This window comes from Takifugu flavidus, chromosome 7, assembly GCF_003711565.1.
Source record: "Takifugu flavidus isolate HTHZ2018 chromosome 7, ASM371156v2, whole genome shotgun sequence".
NCBI classification, from domain to species: domain Eukaryota; kingdom Metazoa; phylum Chordata; class Actinopteri; order Tetraodontiformes; family Tetraodontidae; genus Takifugu; species Takifugu flavidus.
Genome location: NC_079526.1, coordinates 6,313,481 through 6,331,272, shown reverse-complemented (window position 1 = coordinate 6,331,272; position 17,792 = coordinate 6,313,481). Strand labels below are relative to the sequence as shown.

Sequence of the window (17,792 nt, the reverse complement as noted above, 5' to 3'; positions counted from 1 at the left end):
CTGTTGGGTGTGCATTGATGATGCTAATGACACACTGACAAAAAATGTGGTTTGTTGGTAGTTGCCAAGTAATAATCATTAGAGACTAAAACCACAGTATAGTGAGAAGCTACAAAGCCAGACCCTTGTGAAAAGAAGGAAAATAAACAACAAACAACAGTGTGTTGCTGGGTGCTTTTCTCATGATCTATAGGCATACAATTAATTAAAAACACTATAAATGTTCAGTTATTATGGTGCTACTCTCTCCATCTCTGTATTTAGCGCAAAAAATCCTCCAAAGACATCTCCACCAAGAAACAGCAAAAGAAAAAACAAGCGAGGGTCACGGGTCAGCAGAGCCTCTAGGTCCCACCTCGGTAGGCTCCCAGCCACTCATTTGGCACTGATCCACTGGCTCCTGGTATTTGGACAGCTTACACTCAGCTGCTTCGCTGAAACAGCCTTGCTGTTGGAGCTGCCAGCTCTGTGAATAGCATCTACTTTGAGGAGGTTTACCAGCAACACATGGTCCCACTGATGTGATCTGGGAACTGGCGGCAGATCGGGGCTGCAGCTGCTGGCTCAATGTGGGTGACGCTCCAACGGTGCATATTTTGGGGTTACTCTCTACCACCATTCTGTAAAGGGGCATGAACTTCCTCACAGATTCCTCGGAAGCTCCGCCTAATAATTCAGCTTCAGGTCCAACACCCAGCAGAGATCTAAAGCGCTGTTGGGGTTGCTATGCCAACGAGGCATCGGGACATGGAGGAATCAGAAAACTGCCTGAATTTCAAAAGTGACATTTGTGCCATCACCTGTGTACACAACAAGCCCCCAAACCTCTCTGGGAAGAATTTCCCCAAAGACCGACGGGTCGGTAACAATAGTCTTGGTTAGTGTTACCAAACAAACTGATTAAAAATTAGAATCCTTGATTAAACCAAATAACAAACTGATAAAATCCTTGTATCATCACTCATATTTTCATCCATTTAAACTCCAAGTGATGCAATGTGCAGCTTCTCAGGGGGAAGAAATAGCCAACATATCTGATGGACAACATATCTTATGCAACAGTGGTCAAATGGCCATTAAGTCGCCTTGATTAATCTCTTATCTTTAAGGGAGAAACATACACAATGATCAATGTGAATATTTGTGAACGAACACATGCGTCTCAATGTGCATCACGCTAAGAAATCCAGACGCTGGACGTAAAGAAATCCCTTATTAGTGAAGTTTAACAGGGGAAAGGCCTTTGGTTGGTAGCGGAGTCTAAAGGTTGAAGCTAATGAAGAGTCATGTGGTCTAATGACTCACTGATTAGCCTGTTGCAAGATGACGGGTGCTGCAAAGAGACATTAAGTGGCAATGAGCACTGACAACAATAAAAACGAGAGGTGGAATCATACAGGGCTGCTCCAGGTTGTCAGATATGGCTCAGCAAGCGTATACCTAAAAATGACCAGCTGACTAACTGAATGTACGAAATAGTCCGTCCAGAATCAAATCAAAAGGTGATCCAACCATGTTTTAAGTGTCTTTTCGGGGATGCAACAATGCATAATTGATGAATGTTGGTGTTCTTAAGTTACTGTATGAACCTTTTGATAAGCCTCATGCAGTTATGTATGAACATCTGCACCAGGGAGTTAAAACCTAGTTTTACAATATTTTAAAACAACAGCCAAAAGTGCACGTATGCCAAGTGTGTCCCTAAATCACGCTAAATCTCAGCCTTACTGCTGTAATGGAAAATCATTCTAAATATGAGAATTCTCGGGCAAAATGGCTGTTGCAAATTTTGATGGAATGTAAAGCCTCCACATAAACCCCCCCAAGACCTCTTCCACTATAAGTCATGTGGTTTTAATGTTGCCTTACCTCCAACACACAACAATGACATCTCTCAAAGGCGTCTCTAGAACAAGGGTCCAGCTTCCTCAGCTTCTCTAACCGAGCCAATGTGTGCGAGAAACATAAAGCCGGAGAATGAACGCTGGGTCCTGGGGATGGAGCGCCGCCTCGCCTCCCAGACGATGCCCGACGGAGGCTCGTCACGCCTGGCAGAACTACTGGGGCAAAGAAGAGGAAGGGGGAAAAAAAGACCCTTCGCACTTTCGCGGTGGAAGACGGCGTCGCTCTGCTCTCTCGGCTGCTTTGCGTCGCGTCTGTGCCGAAACGAGAGTTGTCTCCTCCTCTCAGCTCTCCGTCCCCACACACACAGCCATCTTGTTCAGCCTCAGCACCACGGCTCGTGCGCGCTCCCCCTGCTCGTGACGTCAGAGGCGGCGCTGCCAGAGATGCTCGACCACACAATTAGCTTATTAGCCTATTAGCATCCGGGCTTTTCCGGAGATTTCTTTCTACGAAAAACTTGGTTTAAACGCATGGGTGGTAATAAATCAATCGTTTGCAAACATCACGGCGAGTTACGCACTAGTTTTGTGAGTGGAACTATTTTCATTTTGCAGTTAAAATTCAGGATAGATTTAGCGCTCATGTGTATAAATAAATATATTTCCACAAAATCTACCGGGCACTTATCCCTCGGCATGACTTATTATCAAACTTTGAGTAAGTTGTAATCAAGTTAAACAAAGTTGCCATTACTTTAATCTTGAGAAATAAAGCTCCCCGAGTTTAGACATAGGCAGCAGCTCCCCCTGCTGGACACATTGCATCACTACAGCATAGTCCGCAACACCTACAGAACACAAATGCATATTTGTCGATTCTCCAACAAAAATGCCACCGACGTTGTGGAATATGTTAACGGAAAATCAACCCGACTGCGCTGGTGTAGAAAACAGTGGCATTTGGCATGGTAAACATAGCACATTACATTAAAGCTAGTTGAGGTCAGAAGAACTTTACCTGATTGAGAGAGAGAGAAATCGATACAATTCCCAATTCTAAATTTGGCCCATGTGTGTATAAGATGGATGGTCCTGCTTCAATTTGGGCAAGAAGATAATTGAGCACTTGCCACAGTCTTTGATAAGAGTCGTAAGCAGACACCAGCATTTGTGGATCGGTTTATATTGTCCTCGATGTATATTCAAGAACTGGAGCATAATTTGTAGATGCTGCATACATAATACACAGTTGCCTCAAAGCAGAAAAGACCACGACTAGTCTGCTTCAACAAAATTCATTGACTTTGTGTAAATTTATTCTAAAGTTTTTAAACTGTATTAAGCAACAAATCACAAACTTTGCTGCATCACAAAGAGAGAACCATCAGACATCTGACCACTCAGCATTTCAGAAGGTTTGAAAATAATTCCTGGAAATTAAGTTAAAAAACAAAAACAAACAAAAAACCCTCTAGAACCATTTTAGACAAAAGTTCAACAATTTAGGAAAATGGCCAGCCATCAACAACCATGGCCGCCTTCTGGAGAGGAAAATGTAATTACTAGTTAGATTCTGCTTTGAAATACTAATAAAACTTTCATTAATAGCAGTAATACAGGGTTCTCTAACAGCCATAAAAAATCAAAATTAAAGAATTACAAACATTCATTCATTTATTGAAGACATTTTCTGTGCATGTTTATAAGCATTTCAGAAAACGCTGCACAAATACATAATATTCACAAGACATGGCCCGTCTGTTCAATAAGTCACCAATGTAAAAAAACAAAACAAAAAAACACGTAGAAGCATCATTTCATTTTCAACCCTTCCTGATATATCAAACAAAGCTACAGAAGCAGATTTAATATCCCGTCTTCTTGGCCATGTGGTAAGTGTTAACACTACACACTATGGTTAAAAGGTACTCGAAAGTTACAACGCACAAAACAGTGAAAAGTTAAAATTACAAGACATTTTAGGAAATTCTGACCCGTTTGGACACACTCACCACTTGATAGTGTACATGAAGATATATATTCTGTGGAAAGAACACACATATTCATAGAGAAGAGGTATAATTGTTTGTACCCTCGTCTTTATTCCGTCCTTGAGATTTCCGCATATTGTGGTGAACGGCACCGACTCGACCCAGGACCACCGAGGCATCATCAAACAAACGTTGGGGTCTCCAGCCGAAGGCTCCTCATAACTTGTCACTAGTCATGAATCAAAACATATGGCAATAAATGCACTGGTAACTTTATAAAGCAAAGTTTGCGTTGCATCAACCAGTGATTCGAAGAGTTATTTCATACACAGCAACAGGGGCATTAAACTGTATACAAATACAGCAAAAAAGTACACAGACGCGCCCCCCCAGGCCCCAGTGGGACACCAGCACGGGACCTTCTCGCTGTACTAACCACTGCACCACCACATCAGGCAGTTAGGACTTACCTGTCCAGGTGGGCGAGAACTTCACAGAGCTGGCTGACCAGTGCACGATGCTTGTGTGGGTTTCCCTCCAGCACTCCACTGAGACGACTCAGATATGAATCCAGGTTTCCAAGAGACGCTGTCTCGCCCGTACCTGTTCAAAAAGACAAAATAGCTGAGTCCAAACAATTTAAATACTCTCATGCCCCCAGTTCTTTGAAAATCGGTGTAAAAAGAAATATGAACGCGTATCAAAGGGATTGATTTGAGATATTTTCTTTACAAACAGTAAAATTACAGGGGCGTTCGTAGTGTGAGGTAAAAACAAACAAAACGATCCCATAGGAGTACATTTTAACACATTGCTGCTTTGCCTTCATTTTACTCTCACACTTCTATTTAACAGCGACGCCGGACTGCTGACCTGGTAGGGGAACTGTTGACAGACTGCTGACCAGAGTCTGTTTAATGGTCAACAAGTGTTGGTGAAGAGCTTGGGTTCGTTTCTCATCCATTCCCAGTTCAGCCTCCAGCCTCTCTTTAGCATTGTACATGTCTTTAATGTGCCTCTGGAGCACTCTGTTCTGCTCTTCAAACTCAATGTTGGCCTTACGAAGCCGGCGCAACTCAGCCTCTCGAGCTGAAATGGCAGAAATAGAGGAAAGAGGAAAAACCGGGTTTTTAAAGAAGATTATGTGAGGTATTTGTTGTTAAACTGGAGAAACTTGTACAAACACTTTAAATGTAGGCTTAATATTCAAGCATGATTAGGCGAGAAAAGACTGACAGATTCCTCTTTCTACCTTTGTTCTGATCCAGGAACTCTTCCGTGAAGATTGGCATATCGAATCTGTTCGAGAGATCAGAGCCCTAAAACACACCACACATTTCAGCTGCACAGCCACGAGAAAATGCAGATACTATAGCAACAAGACAAAATGTGCACAATACCTTTGAAAAAGAGGACTCTAAACCGCCAATACTGTTGGCATCTTCTGAAAAAAAAAAGAAAATTATATGCATATTATTGCTCACATGGCACCGAAAGTACGCAAAAACCAAATTGGTCCCTCACCTTTTTTAATCCTCTTGTCATGTATGTTAGCACTGGTGATGTGATAAGCCTCAGTCTGCTGATATTCCTTAAGTTCTTGGGCATACTGCATCTTCTCCCGCTCCGCCTCATCCAGATAACGCTGTGAATCCCCCCAGGACGCCCAGAAACATGAAAACTTTAAAATGATGTGTTTTATATTAACCAAAAGTATAACAAGCACATATCTAGCAAACAATCCCTGCACCTGTTTATCACTCTGGGATAACCGTGTCCACTCGGCCCCCAGTCTCTTGGTGATTTCTGGGAAGGGTAGGTCAGGGTAGCGAGCTCACATGTGCTCTCGACGTTCATTCAGAAAGCGGACGTATCCAGTCACTGGAGCCTTGGGGCCATTTGGCAACACCTTCTTTCTTTTCTTCCCCTTTGGCCAGCCTCTCTTTTTCGGCTATAACAATAGGAAGTAATATGATCAGCTGCAGCAGAGAACTAGTAACATAAAATAGCGTAATCAACTATTTTATTCACTGAATTTGAACAGATTTTTATATATATATATATATATATAATAGTTGAAGACATTAGGTGTGTTGATGGATGGACCAGCACCCACCTCATCAGCTCGTTGATCAGCTGAATGTGACGGTCTGGGCTGCTGTGCAACATCAGTCTGCTCTTGTTTGATCCCTCCCATGATCTTCGCCTTGGAACAGTTTTCTTAAAGCTTAGGATCACAAAATGAGAATTGTGTGCTAAAAAGACCAATTCCCGTTATGGAAGAAAGCAGAACATTTAAAATTGAATTCCGTTGTATCACGGGGTGCTATTGCAACTATTAGCACTTCAGCGCGGCTAACTGGTCGCATTAGTCAGCTCTCACGCGATCGGGTCAACGTAAATTGTAGAATAACGGAAAACGCGAGAAAACGTAAGTATTTGCACCACACATTATTCATTAACCCCCGTAGCCGAAAAATTACATTGATATTTTTTCTTTTTGAAAAACCAATTTAAACTCACTCGATATAGCGTCCTCGGCTAAACAGGAAGTCAACACCAATCTGCTGTCTGATTGGTCAGCAGGAAATGACGTGATTGGCTGGCTCCGATCGGTTCAGCTGGATCCTGTGTGCAGTCTACTGATATACGTTTATACTTTGTCTCAACTTGCACCCTAAAGTTATGTTGCCATTCGTTCTGGTCCCAATTCAGAAATGACATGTGCCGAAATCAAGTCCTTAATAGGAATAGCAGGCGCTAGTTTTCTTCGTACCTCAGTGGCAATTGACATTAAAAATAAAATGGCGGAAAACTAAATACGCGCCCCCTGTAGGTAGCGCTGTGAAACATCTTATAGTTGAGAAACGCTGAAATTAGAGGCCACTTGAAAAGTTAAGAACTGCCAGCGTGGCATTGAGGCTGCTCACCACTCCCATACTGGGGATAGCTTCCATCCAGGCTGCAACAAGCGATGTAGAAGTCCCTACTTGTATATAAAGGGTTAGGGCTAATGCTGTAATATAATGCACATCAGCCATGTGAGTATGCAGTCCTAACTCTAGCTAGTTTCCCCATTAGTTTAATACCTGGTACCTTTGGATAATAATCTAGACTATTCCTTAAGAGTTCTGTGATTTCAATACTAGATGCTTGAGCTGGACAATCCCAATCCACACACAAAGAATATACTGTGCAGGTTTTATTTTCCTTTATTGTTTACATTTTTTATGTTGTTCATTTATCAATCTTTTTAGCCAAGAGTGCTCATTGTGTTCTGTACAGTCCAAGCCCCAGATTTAAATTTGATGAGAGGAATGAGGAAGAGTCGTGACGGTGTCGCGTGTTTATAATTTGTCCAGGTAGTTGTCCAGAGCTGGGATTTCTTCCTTGAGACCTTTACGCTTGCGTGTTTCTGCCACAACCAGACCAGGCTTGCTGTCAGCTTCAAATGGATTTCCTGGTAGGATCTGCCAATGGTCAAACACACACTGAGGGAAGGCCTGGCCACCGGTGCTGGAACGAAGGTCGGCAGTGAAACCTGGGAAAGAATTGGGCAAAATGGACATTAAAACCACAGCTCAGAGTATATGTAATGACTCGAGGAGCAGCAAAGACAGCATTATTTCGTTGAATGTCGAGGGACACAGGAAAACTTACCAAATGATTCATTGACAGGCAGGTAGGCCTTTACCAGATGCATGGGTGTTCCTGTGATATTAACGTCATCAAACAGATGACCACGCCTCTTGTTCAACACCTGATAGATTCCACCCAGTGCAGTTTCAGGACACTGGAAAGAAAGACAGATTTGTACATCAAAACACCACATTTGGTGAGGATGTTTGAACAGAACTCGTGCACTGAGCTCTGTGACACCGACTGCATTTCACAATTTAAACAAATTACTCCTGAAATCCGCAACCAACTAAAACACAACATACAATTCTCATGTGACTTACCTGGATCTCCACCAGGTAGACAGGCTCCATAATTTTGGGCTGGGCCGTGAGCTCACATGCGTACAGAGCTCTGCGTGCGGTTGGAATAATCTGACCACCACCACGGTGAATAGCATCGGTGTGAAGGGTCACGTCGTGGATATCAAAGCGGATGGCGCGCATGTTCTCTTCACACAGAACACCCTAGAGATCACATTTACACAAATTTAGCATATCTAGCTGATGACCTCTACATTGAGGGAAGAAAAACAACAAAAACAAACTTTGTTCTCTTACCTCCTTGACAGCCCACTGAAACCCAGCCACAACGCTATCCTTGATCTCATTGAGGTACTGGACTCCCTTGGTTACATCCACCAACAAGTTTGGTCCAGTTCCATCAGGCCCAAAGCACCAAATTTTTCTCGCCTCACCGACTTCCCAGGAATGCTTCTCGACAAGGTGACGGGCACGGGCCTTGAGCTCCTGGCGAGCGGTAACGTCACCCTTTTCAATGTCTTCTGCCAGGCCATCCTCGAAGGGGCGAGCCTTCATGAACAGACGGTTGTGCTTGTTGGGAGACTTTGACAGACACATTACGTTGGACTCCGCAGAGACAGTCTCTCGGTAGGACACCACGGGATCAGATTTCTAAAAGAAAATTAATGTCAGATAAAGAAATGATCTACTTTAAGGATTTTGGGTGCACAACTGCAAAAACACTACACAACTTAAGTAGCCTACTGACCTTGAGTGGAACGCAAGCATGATCCTCCTCCAAATCCTTCAGACAGATTTCAAGATGCAACTCGCCAGCACCAGCAACGATATGTTCGCCCGACTCCTCAATGATACACTGCACCATAGGATCAGACTTGGACAGACGTTTCAATCCCTCAACCAGCTTGGGCAGATCTGAAGGATTTTTGACTTCCACAGCAACTCTCACTACGGGGCTGACACTGAACTTCATCACTCTCATGTTGTGTGCCTGCTCGTAAGTGGTGATGGTTCCGGTTTTGACGAGATACTGGTCAACTCCAACCAGACCCACGATGTTACCGCAAGGCACATCTTCAATGGGCTCAACATAACGACCCATCATCAAAATAGTCCTGGCAAAAAAGGTTATGCAAAGTTAGTTTTAAATGATGAAAAATATAAGAATGAAGTCAGACGTAATTACATACCTCTGGATTGGCTTAGTGTAGAGGTCATCCTTTTTGCCAGGGACGTAGTTGGGCCCCATGATGCGTACTTTCAACCCAGTAGACACGGACCCAGAAAACACACGGCCAAATGCATAGAAGCGACCCTTGTCACTGGTGGGGACCATCTTTGAGATGTAAATCATCAGGGGAGCCTTGGAGTCACAGTTCTTGATACCTGATTATAAAAATACACAAATCCCTGAATTAACAGTGTTAAATGCATCAGTAGATGTAATGCATCCGTCAAACTAAAATATTTACCCATGGCAACATCGTCATCTGGAGGTCCTTCATAAAGGAACTCGCAGCGATACTTCTGGGCAGTGACGGGGGAAGGCAGATGAATGGTGATCATCTGCAGAAGAGCGTCTCCAGCGGGCAGCCAGCGGCGCATCACCGCCTTCAGGAGGGGCTTTCCCTCCTTGTCCTTATCGTCAGAGTCCAACTTGATGTCAAGCTTCTGGATCATTTTTGCCGTCTCCTCCTTCTTGAAGTTCATGATGGCATCGAAAACCTAAAAGGCAGTTTGTGTTTAGTGACCAAGTCCAACAAAGACGCAAGAAAAGCAAAAAAAACAACCGTGCCTGGTTCAGTCAAATTTATCATCACCTGTCAATCAGGTCAAAGTGAAGAATGTTTAACTCATCATTTGCAGGCACAGTAACATGAGATCAAACCTAAAGTAACTTCAGACTGATGCAACAAAACCTGACAGAGCTATTGCCCTTTAAGATCCATGTTTGTATTTTTATGTTAGCATTTTGAATTTACGATGAAAGAAAAAAGTAAGAGATCTTTTTATTATATACAAGACCCATTTACAGCATATTTATAGGCACATAATACAGCAAACTATTCCTTAAGATTAAAGCTTAGGCCAGATGCTCATCAACCCAGACCCAGCTGGGTGTTGAGTTTGCCTTTTTATTACAAAAACAAAGATGGGGACCTCAGGTCTGCGTTGATGACCATCTAAAGTAATGTACATTTCTGCAGTAAATAAATGACACTGGACTTTATATTACGAGGCTGACAAATAGTTTTGTTAAATATTTGTTACCTTGAAGATTGGGTCCAGGACAAGTGCAACAAATGTACGGGGGAGCTTGGTGCCATCCGCTGCAGTACTAGTCTTGAGAAACTTTCCGTTCTTTGCATCATAGTACCTAGTGTGATGTGGTATAGTATTTCAGAAATGCAACCAAACAATGCCTCATAACTGGGGCCATGTATTTATTAAGACTGACCTATCACCCCAGAGTTTCTTCATCATGTCTTCCACCTTCTGGCAACGTTCAGTTGCTGTCATCTTATCAGCTCCCTTGGCAAGCATCTTTGATGTATACATCTCAGCAAACTGCTTCAGCGTGAATGCCCAGCCATGGAGTCCAGATCCAAAGCCAACTGTACCACAAACTGGCTCAACCTAGTAGCATTGAAAACATCACGACAATGTCACTTGGCTAATCAAAAACTGACTTTGGGCAAAAGAGTGTAAACCCGTTTCCTTCTCACCATGACATTGCCCATAGGTCCGGTTTCGACTTCTCCGTAGGTACAGATGATGACATTGACACTCTCAACAATACGCTGGAAGGTTTGGTACAAGTCTTCAGGTTCAAGCTGCAACTCCAACAAGGCACGGTCCATCTTGTTCATCATCAGAACTGGCTTGATACGCTCACCAATGGCCTGACGGAGCACTGTCTCAGTTTGTACACACACGCCTGTGGGTAACAATGAAATTAATTTACTGTAGAACAGTTTAAATTTCAGAAATTACCATGTACATGCTGTGATGCCAATACAGCAAATGCAGGAAAAAAAATGTGTTAAAAGACAAGAATGACAGGTTAGCAATTGTATGTTTTCAACATGGCTATATTCTTACCAGAGACGCAGTCGACTACAACCAGAGCACCGTCAGTAACACGAAGAGCAGCAGTAACTTCAGACGAGAAGTCCACGTGTCCTGGTGAATCAATCAGGTTGATCAAGAAGCCAGAGCCATCCTTGTCTTGCTTAATGAAAGCCAGATCATTTTCAGCCAGCTCATAGAACAGGGAGATGGCGCTATAAACAAGGACAACAAAAGTAAACCAGAGAAAACAGCAATCGCAAAAACCTAAAATCCTCACAAAAGGAACAGCACTCCAGCCCTCACAACAATCAACGCAACATCGTAACCCTACACAACACCATCCCAGACAAAAAGACAACTACTGATGTGGAAGGTTGTTTAATATTCAGGGAAAACTGGAATGAACTTAGTGATGGGAGCACAGGTGCTTCACTATCGGTGAGCTGACCCCGGACTAAGATCTTTTACAAGCTAATAAATGTCTATTTTCATCTTTAAAAAAAAGAAATAACAGGTTGACGAGAATCTACCGGTGATGCAGAGACCGTTCTAACCCCACAATGCTGGCCTCATGACCTGTGTTTTGCACTGTGTCAAATGACAAACTGGGCAGTTTATAATTCCCGCTGAGAAATCTAACTGGACACTTACGTGGATTTGATGGTAATGCAACGCTCCTGTTCGTCTTTGCGTGTGTCGGTGAAACGAGTCTCTCCGGCACGAGCTGAGGCAATGATTCCAGCCTTTGACACAAGCGAATCGGTCAGAGTTGACTTTCCATGATCGACGTGCGCGATCACAGACATGTTACGGATGTTGGCCTTCTTGTCCATGATGGCACGGATCTGGTCGACTGTGAAGTTCACCTGAGGAGTGGAGAGATAAAATTAATACTCTGTCACAACGCAACTACCATACTGGCCGTTGAGAGTCCATACATTTTATTTACAGTTAATTCAGATGGCAACTACTGACAGGTTTTGCAGCGGGATCTCGTCTCTCCACAAAATTAAAAGGGCAATATTCAAACCAATCACTGTCTACAGTAAAATACAGGCCATTAATAAAGGCTCCAAGTTAAAATCCACTTATGTGCAACGCATCGATGTACCAATAGTTACGGTCGTCATCGTCATTTATGGCTCACGCCTCCCCAAAAAAGGAACTCTGTTTTGCTGTTTGACGCACTAAGGATTCAAGTGTCCTGACCAAGTAAGACGAGGTTCCGACGGTTACTGGGCGTAGCGGCGCAGCCATAGATATGGCTGGGGCCTCATCTGTAATCACCAGACACGCTCCCTTTAAACCACCATCTCCAGATGCTTGCTCAAATAGGAAACTCAACTTCGGTCGATTTAATAATGTTTGGTTGAATAATTGTAAGAGGGCGCGCGATACGTGGACGCAGAAGAGCCACGTGTCCGGACTTTGACAACACGCTAATGCTAATGCTAGCGCGCGGGTCGAACTAGCCGGTAAGGCCACGAATACGCAGTGCCGGCAAATGACCGCAATACCCAATAATGGTTTCAATGCGTCACCGCTGATCCCAGCAGACAACACTCAACACCCTTAACGCTATTTAACTTGGGTTGTCATCGCCAAAATCCTGACAGAAATATCCATATAGATGCTCCGGCGCGTTAAGCAACGACGCAACACCATGTCGTCATCCTACATTAGGCGTTTCGACCTTTAAGAATTGTAACGCAACATGTCAAAGGGTTCGAACGCGACTTATTTCGGCACGGAAACCACACAACAACCATTTAGCCTTGAATTTAAGATGAAAACAGCTGAAAACGGCCCCATTACACAAGAGCGTCGCTGCCATTTTGATCAAAGCCTAGCCCATGGACCGTCATGAATGTAACACGATAGCGCAAAAACACACAAATACGACATTTATAATACCACCACGCGCACTTTAAGAGTTCAGTAACCCATAATCTACGCAACGGAATGTAAAAACACTCACCATTTTGACGGATGGTTTAAGATTCGCTTAATGGCGAAAAGACACTTGAAGTTTTACACTGCCCACCACACGAGGGCACAGGCAGGGAAGAGGCAGCTGACGTCAGAAAGCAGGGCTTTATAAGGCGTGCGTAATGCACGTGCGTGCTGACGCAGCGACGTACCGGGATGTTACGTTTTGTGGAACTCTAAATGTCGATCAAATTCCCCCTAAAATATTATTAGGACTGTTTTAAATGTAAATAACGCGCTGGTAGTTGAAGAGCAGATCGCTCGTGTGTACTGCGTATACCTGTGCGTGTGTGTGTGTGTGCGTGCGTGTGTGAGAGAGATAAGCTTAATTTCCCTCTGGGAATAATAGTTTAGCGGTCTGTCTACGATATGTTTGAGTTTATATGATACCAATTTTGTTTAGTACAGGAAGAATATTCCTGAGAAGAGTTCAGTTTGGTAGAATTGAATATAATCAGATTTATTTTATGCCTAAAAATACATTAAAAATACATAAAACCAGGGCACTAATTTGCATCTGTCAATACATTTGAGAAGACACCAGCATTCAGAAGCTCTGTACAACATATTAGATAAAAAGAAATGGAATAATACAGTTTATATTAAATGTAATGTGTCGGAAAAAACTGGGCAATACAGAAACATATACAGAAGGTAAATGTACTGTGAGGAGGGAAAAGGCGACCTGTATCTACAGCTCTGCCTGTATATCTCCTGCAGGGATGACAGCAGGGTATCGATGACCAGTTCTGCTGCTCACAGTCTCAACTCTGCTGTCTGCAAACACAGTGCGTGAGGTATTGTGCTGAGGTCTGCGTGTCTGTTGTTATGAATTCAAGCGCAAAATCATTGTTTGTTCTTGTACTTCAATCCCTTTCCCCCTTTTTCTCATGGTGCAGCTACTACCAAGTGCTATTTGGAAGGAGGTCGATGCAGAAACCTGCTGCGTTTGTCCAGTTTTACAACTTTCTACCAGATGTAAAGCGCCTGCTGGAGGGATGGTGTGGGTCCTTCATAATGGCAGGAGCTGTGGAAAATACCATAGATGAGAGACAGGAGGACATCATTTTAGCTGTCAGAGCCAAACCAGAAATGATTACTTTGGAATAAACACATCAGCTTCCAAGAACAATTTAAGTTGAGTCGCTTGTAATCTGGTAATGTTACCTGATTTCCCCCCCCCCCCCCCAACTTGTCGTTGGATTTTTAAGTCACTGTTGGCTGATATCCAGCAGATGGCAGCATAGAGTTACTATACATGTTCCAACATCACTATTTCCATCCAGTAAACTACATGATCAGATCACTATATAAGAACAAACCTCCTAGATTATTATTATTATTATTATTATTATTATTATTATTATTATATTATTATTATTATTATTATTATTGTAATAGTAGGAGCAGTAGTAGTAGTAGAAGTAGTAGGAGTAGTGGTAGGAAAGGTGTGATTAAAGAATAATGGAGGACTCCTCTTTATAGGATTTCCACACTAATTTGAAATTATAAATGAAATATTTTGATCTGGATCAACATTATAGTTCACATGTGACATGAAAAGTCTCTCACATAAAAGCTGCGCTAAAATTCAGAATGTGGATGATTATATGATGCTGTTAGTTTGGGAAGGTTGGAGGAATCGATTTGGATGCTATAGTAACTAAAGGCGGATCTCCTTGAAATGGATCCAGGGCGGACAGAGAAGGGTAAAAGGAACTCTGTGATTCAAGGAGCTAATATTTACACAGGCCTTCTCATTCTGTCCGTTGTTCTTATCAAAGTTTACTACCCCAATTTAACTGTCAGACTTGCTGTCAGCGTGATGCCACAACTGGCAACGAACAAATGGGGACAGATTGACAGGGGGAAATGGCAGGTCGGCCACTCTGAGTGATTGACTACAAATTCAAATGACACCAAAGTTATAACATGGGTGTCACAGCATTTCTTCCATATCTACCATCTCTCATCATGTGCTAGTTTAAAAATTCTTTGTTTACAGATGTGGCCTGGATTCTTCATGCACCACTGCCTAAACACCAGCGATGGGAAACAGCCCAGGTCAGGGTGCACGATTTGAAATTAAACCGAGTCATCTTAATGGGGCTTTACCACTTCATGGAAATGAAGTTTTTGTCTCTGTGATGACCCGGTTCTCTGGTTCTTACGCTGTGATGACAGAAATAGCTCCAGTCCTCTCTCATCTCTCATGCGGTCCTGATAGCTGGGTGGAAGGGACGATAGATGATTACATGGATGCAAATTACAGTGTAAGGAAGTGATTCTAAATCGCAATCAAGCCTATACCGCTGCATGAATATCTTACAACAAGTCGTTGTTTAGTCATTGCATGATTTCTTTTCGTTTTATTTTATTTTTACATTTCAGCTAAATGTGTTTCCTTAATGCTTCCTGCTGACATCATAAGTCATTCTTTTCAGCGTCGTCCTTGTGATGAACCTGGGTGAGATTGTTTGTGTTTTCAGCTCTGAGTATGGTTTTCAATGTGAATGTGAATTGGAATAAATTTATATAATAAATTTACTGTTGCTCACCTCTTGCGGTCTGAAAATAACTAGTATTTGCATAAGTGTTCTGTTGCTAAATGTCCTTGGCCTGTTCCTCCAAGCCACAGTACAGTAGTTACAGTGAAATTCTGAACAACCTCCCCCGAGGACAATATCCTTGTCTTGATGGACTGATTCTGTGCTGTAAACTTTTGCGGTTTGCTGTACAACTGAATGCTAAAGTCGTAAAGATAGATTTAGGTGTAACTCCAATCTGAGGTATTTTTCCAGAGTAAACTGTTGAACACCTGCACAGGCTCCACAGATTAGCTGCCATTCATGGCCAAGGGCACATGTGTTTGTACAGTGTTTAATGTTTGATTTTTTAGGTAGGTAGGCAACCTGCCTACCTACCTAAGGTGGAACAACCTCCTGAGCTCTGTCAGTGCAGGGATGACCCTCATGTCCTTCAAAAAGCTCCTGAAGACACAACTCTTCCTTGTATTTCTCCTCCTCTCCCATCTCACCTCCTCTCTCCTTCTCTCCTATTTGTATCCCCCTTCCCTCCCTCTCCATAGCTCTGCATGGTTAGTGGTTAGTTGCCCTTGCACATGGTGTACAGTACAAGTTTATTCACACAGGTCTCAGATGGACAGTGTCTTGACAGTGTCTCTCACTATAAGTTGCTTTGGACAAAGGTGTCTGCTAAATGACTAAAATGTAAGTGTAACTCATCAGTTACCTATTTGTTTTATTCACAGGGGTAACCCAAAGTATTCTTTAATTTATAATGCACAGCCTTCAGGTGGAGGGAACACAGTGGTCATGAAACATACTCACCCGCTGCAAAAGTGAAGGAAAATAAAAAGACACAAAATGGTTTGAAGACATCAAGGTGAAGGTCCTGGATCCGACTGAGTGGAAGCTCAGACCTCATCCTGATGGCTGTGTTTGCGTCCTCTTTATGTACTACAAGTATCTTTCATGCTAGTCCAAGTGTGATGATGCTTGTTTTTGCATTTTCATCCTCCTCTCCTCTCTCTTTTGTCCCTCCATTCTCATGTCTTTTTTTTATTTTCCTTTCACTGTTGCAGTTTCTGACCCTTTTTGCTCTCCTCAGGTGTGGAAGCCTGGCTCTGTTCTGATCCCACAGATCCCCCAGACCATCCTCATCCTGATCTGTAGCTTTCCTCCCTGACTTCTGAAGCCCATGTCTTTCCTTTACCTGATGGGAAATCTACTCAACCTAATGTTCATGTTTTTAGGCTGAGGGCACAAACTGGAGAAAACCCCCATGGGGTTCACTGGGTGAACCTGCAAAGTCCGCATAGAAACCTGAACTGGAATTTAACCCAGAAACTTGTTCTGATCCTACACTGTTAACAATTCTCCTTTTACTTGTGCAGGTCTAAGTTTTGGTTTTGTATATGTAATATTTAATATGAGCTCAGCCCCCATTTTCTTTATCTTGGTTTCTCTTCTTCATTTTCTATACACGTTTAAAGAAGACATTTCCACTCGAGGACACATTATTTGCCTAGAAGTCATTGGGTGGGCTGCTGTGCCTGCATCACACTGAAGCATCCCTGACATACCTTGCCTCCATATTGCAATGATTTAAGGCCCATTTACCGATGAACATGTGGGGGACGCCTTGCACAATTATTTACGGACAGAGTTCTTTTTAAAAAGGGTGAATACAAGAAGATGCCACTTCATGCATGACATCCATTGGGATGCAGAATCCGTGCAGACACACAGGTAGCCTTCAAAATTCATTTAACTGTGATAATTATGTTCAACACTTCCATGTGTAATTGCAGCCGATCAGCCTGCAGCCATTAATTTTCCTGGAATGCAGGAGTTTTGATTTGCTGTATACTAAATGATTCAATCATTCCATATCTCCACTTAAATTCCCTGATTATGCAGTCAATCCACTTCACTCTGCAGTTAAGAATACTGCACATGGAATGCCTCCAGTGAAACACTGGAACACTACAAATTAAATTCACTTCCAAGATGATAACAATAGTACTATTGAAATCTGTCAGTCCTGGGCTGTGAACAAAAATGGAAAAAAAGCCTATTGCTATCGCTTTTGCTAAGTCTATTGTCTATTACACTTTTAAAATGCATCAGTCGGTGCATCTTTTATGCAGCGGCCTAAAGACAACAGGTAATACTGACAGGGCTTTGGTACACATTTGCACATCAAATTATGCAGGAACTCTCTGCATTCCCACCATATTGAGTCATTGTTATGCTTTAGGTCCACAATGCTCTTTATCCATTATTGTAGCTCTACATCTATTACAGTCTGCTCCATCCAGATCAGAGCCCGTATCTTCCATTAGCCTGTTGGCTCAATGGGGCACACCTATTTGGATCTCAGCTAATCCCACCCCCTGCATCTCACTCACACTTACCCAGATGGTTTTCATG

The 17,792-nt window shown here is 42.8% G+C and overlaps 3 protein-coding genes and 1 non-coding gene across 17 annotated transcripts in view; all 4 read right to left on the bottom strand.

Moving 5' to 3' along the window:
* unc13a (unc-13 homolog A (C. elegans)) overlaps positions 1-2,255 on the bottom strand; it is a 29,539-nt gene extending 27,284 nt beyond the window's left edge. For 9 of the 14 annotated variants that reach the window (XM_057038311.1, XM_057038313.1, XM_057038312.1 and 6 more), the window contains exon 1: positions 1,870-2,253. In XM_057038311.1, coding sequence (XP_056894291.1) covers positions 1,870-1,891 — 22 coding nt within the window. In that variant the 5' untranslated portion in view covers positions 1,892-2,253. Of the gene's footprint in view, positions 1-1,869 lie in introns of all 14 variants that reach the window. The other 5 variants (XM_057038307.1, XM_057038309.1, XM_057038308.1 and 2 more) reach the window with 2 other exon arrangements.
* An 883-nt stretch (positions 2,256-3,138) lies between these two features.
* On the bottom strand, positions 3,139-6,514 carry hmg20b (high mobility group 20B). The gene is given in 9 exon segments (XM_057038088.1): positions 3,139-4,064; positions 4,306-4,438; positions 4,709-4,924; positions 5,088-5,154; positions 5,236-5,279; positions 5,360-5,480; positions 5,586-5,786; positions 5,952-6,062; positions 6,359-6,514. Coding segments are annotated over 8 exon segments (876 nt in total). The 5' UTR covers positions 6,033-6,062; positions 6,359-6,514; the 3' UTR covers positions 3,139-4,051.
* A 517-nt stretch (positions 6,515-7,031) lies between these two features.
* On the bottom strand, positions 7,032-12,975 carry LOC130528563 (elongation factor 2). Its single transcript, XM_057038087.1, has 13 exons — positions 12,827-12,975; positions 11,500-11,714; positions 10,879-11,060; positions 10,503-10,714; positions 10,235-10,413; positions 10,048-10,153; positions 9,249-9,501; positions 8,967-9,162; positions 8,525-8,891; positions 8,074-8,427; positions 7,798-7,980; positions 7,496-7,628; positions 7,032-7,376 (listed from the first exon to the last, which is right to left on the bottom strand). Exons 1-13 carry the CDS (start codon positions 12,827-12,829, stop codon positions 7,183-7,185), a joined length of 2,577 nt encoding a protein of 858 aa, XP_056894067.1. The 5' UTR covers positions 12,830-12,975; the 3' UTR covers positions 7,032-7,182.
* LOC130529375 (small nucleolar RNA SNORD37) lies at positions 9,575-9,640 on the bottom strand. The gene has a single exon (XR_008951570.1). It is a non-coding gene; the product is annotated as a small nucleolar RNA SNORD37 (small nucleolar RNA).
* Positions 12,976-17,792: the final 4,817 nt, after the last annotated feature.

What these genes read in the sequence shown, in the direction of transcription:
- LOC130528563 (XM_057038087.1), bottom strand. An exon ending in AAGAAACTCTGGGGTGATAG is followed by an intron (nt 10,154 to 10,234) that starts GTCAGTCTTAAT and finishes ACATCACACTAG; the next exon opens with GTACTATGATGCAAAGAACG. An exon ending in TCCTGGACCCAATCTTCAAG is followed by an intron (nt 9,502 to 10,047) that starts GTAACAAATATT and finishes ACTGCCTTTTAG; the next exon opens with GTTTTCGATGCCATCATGAA.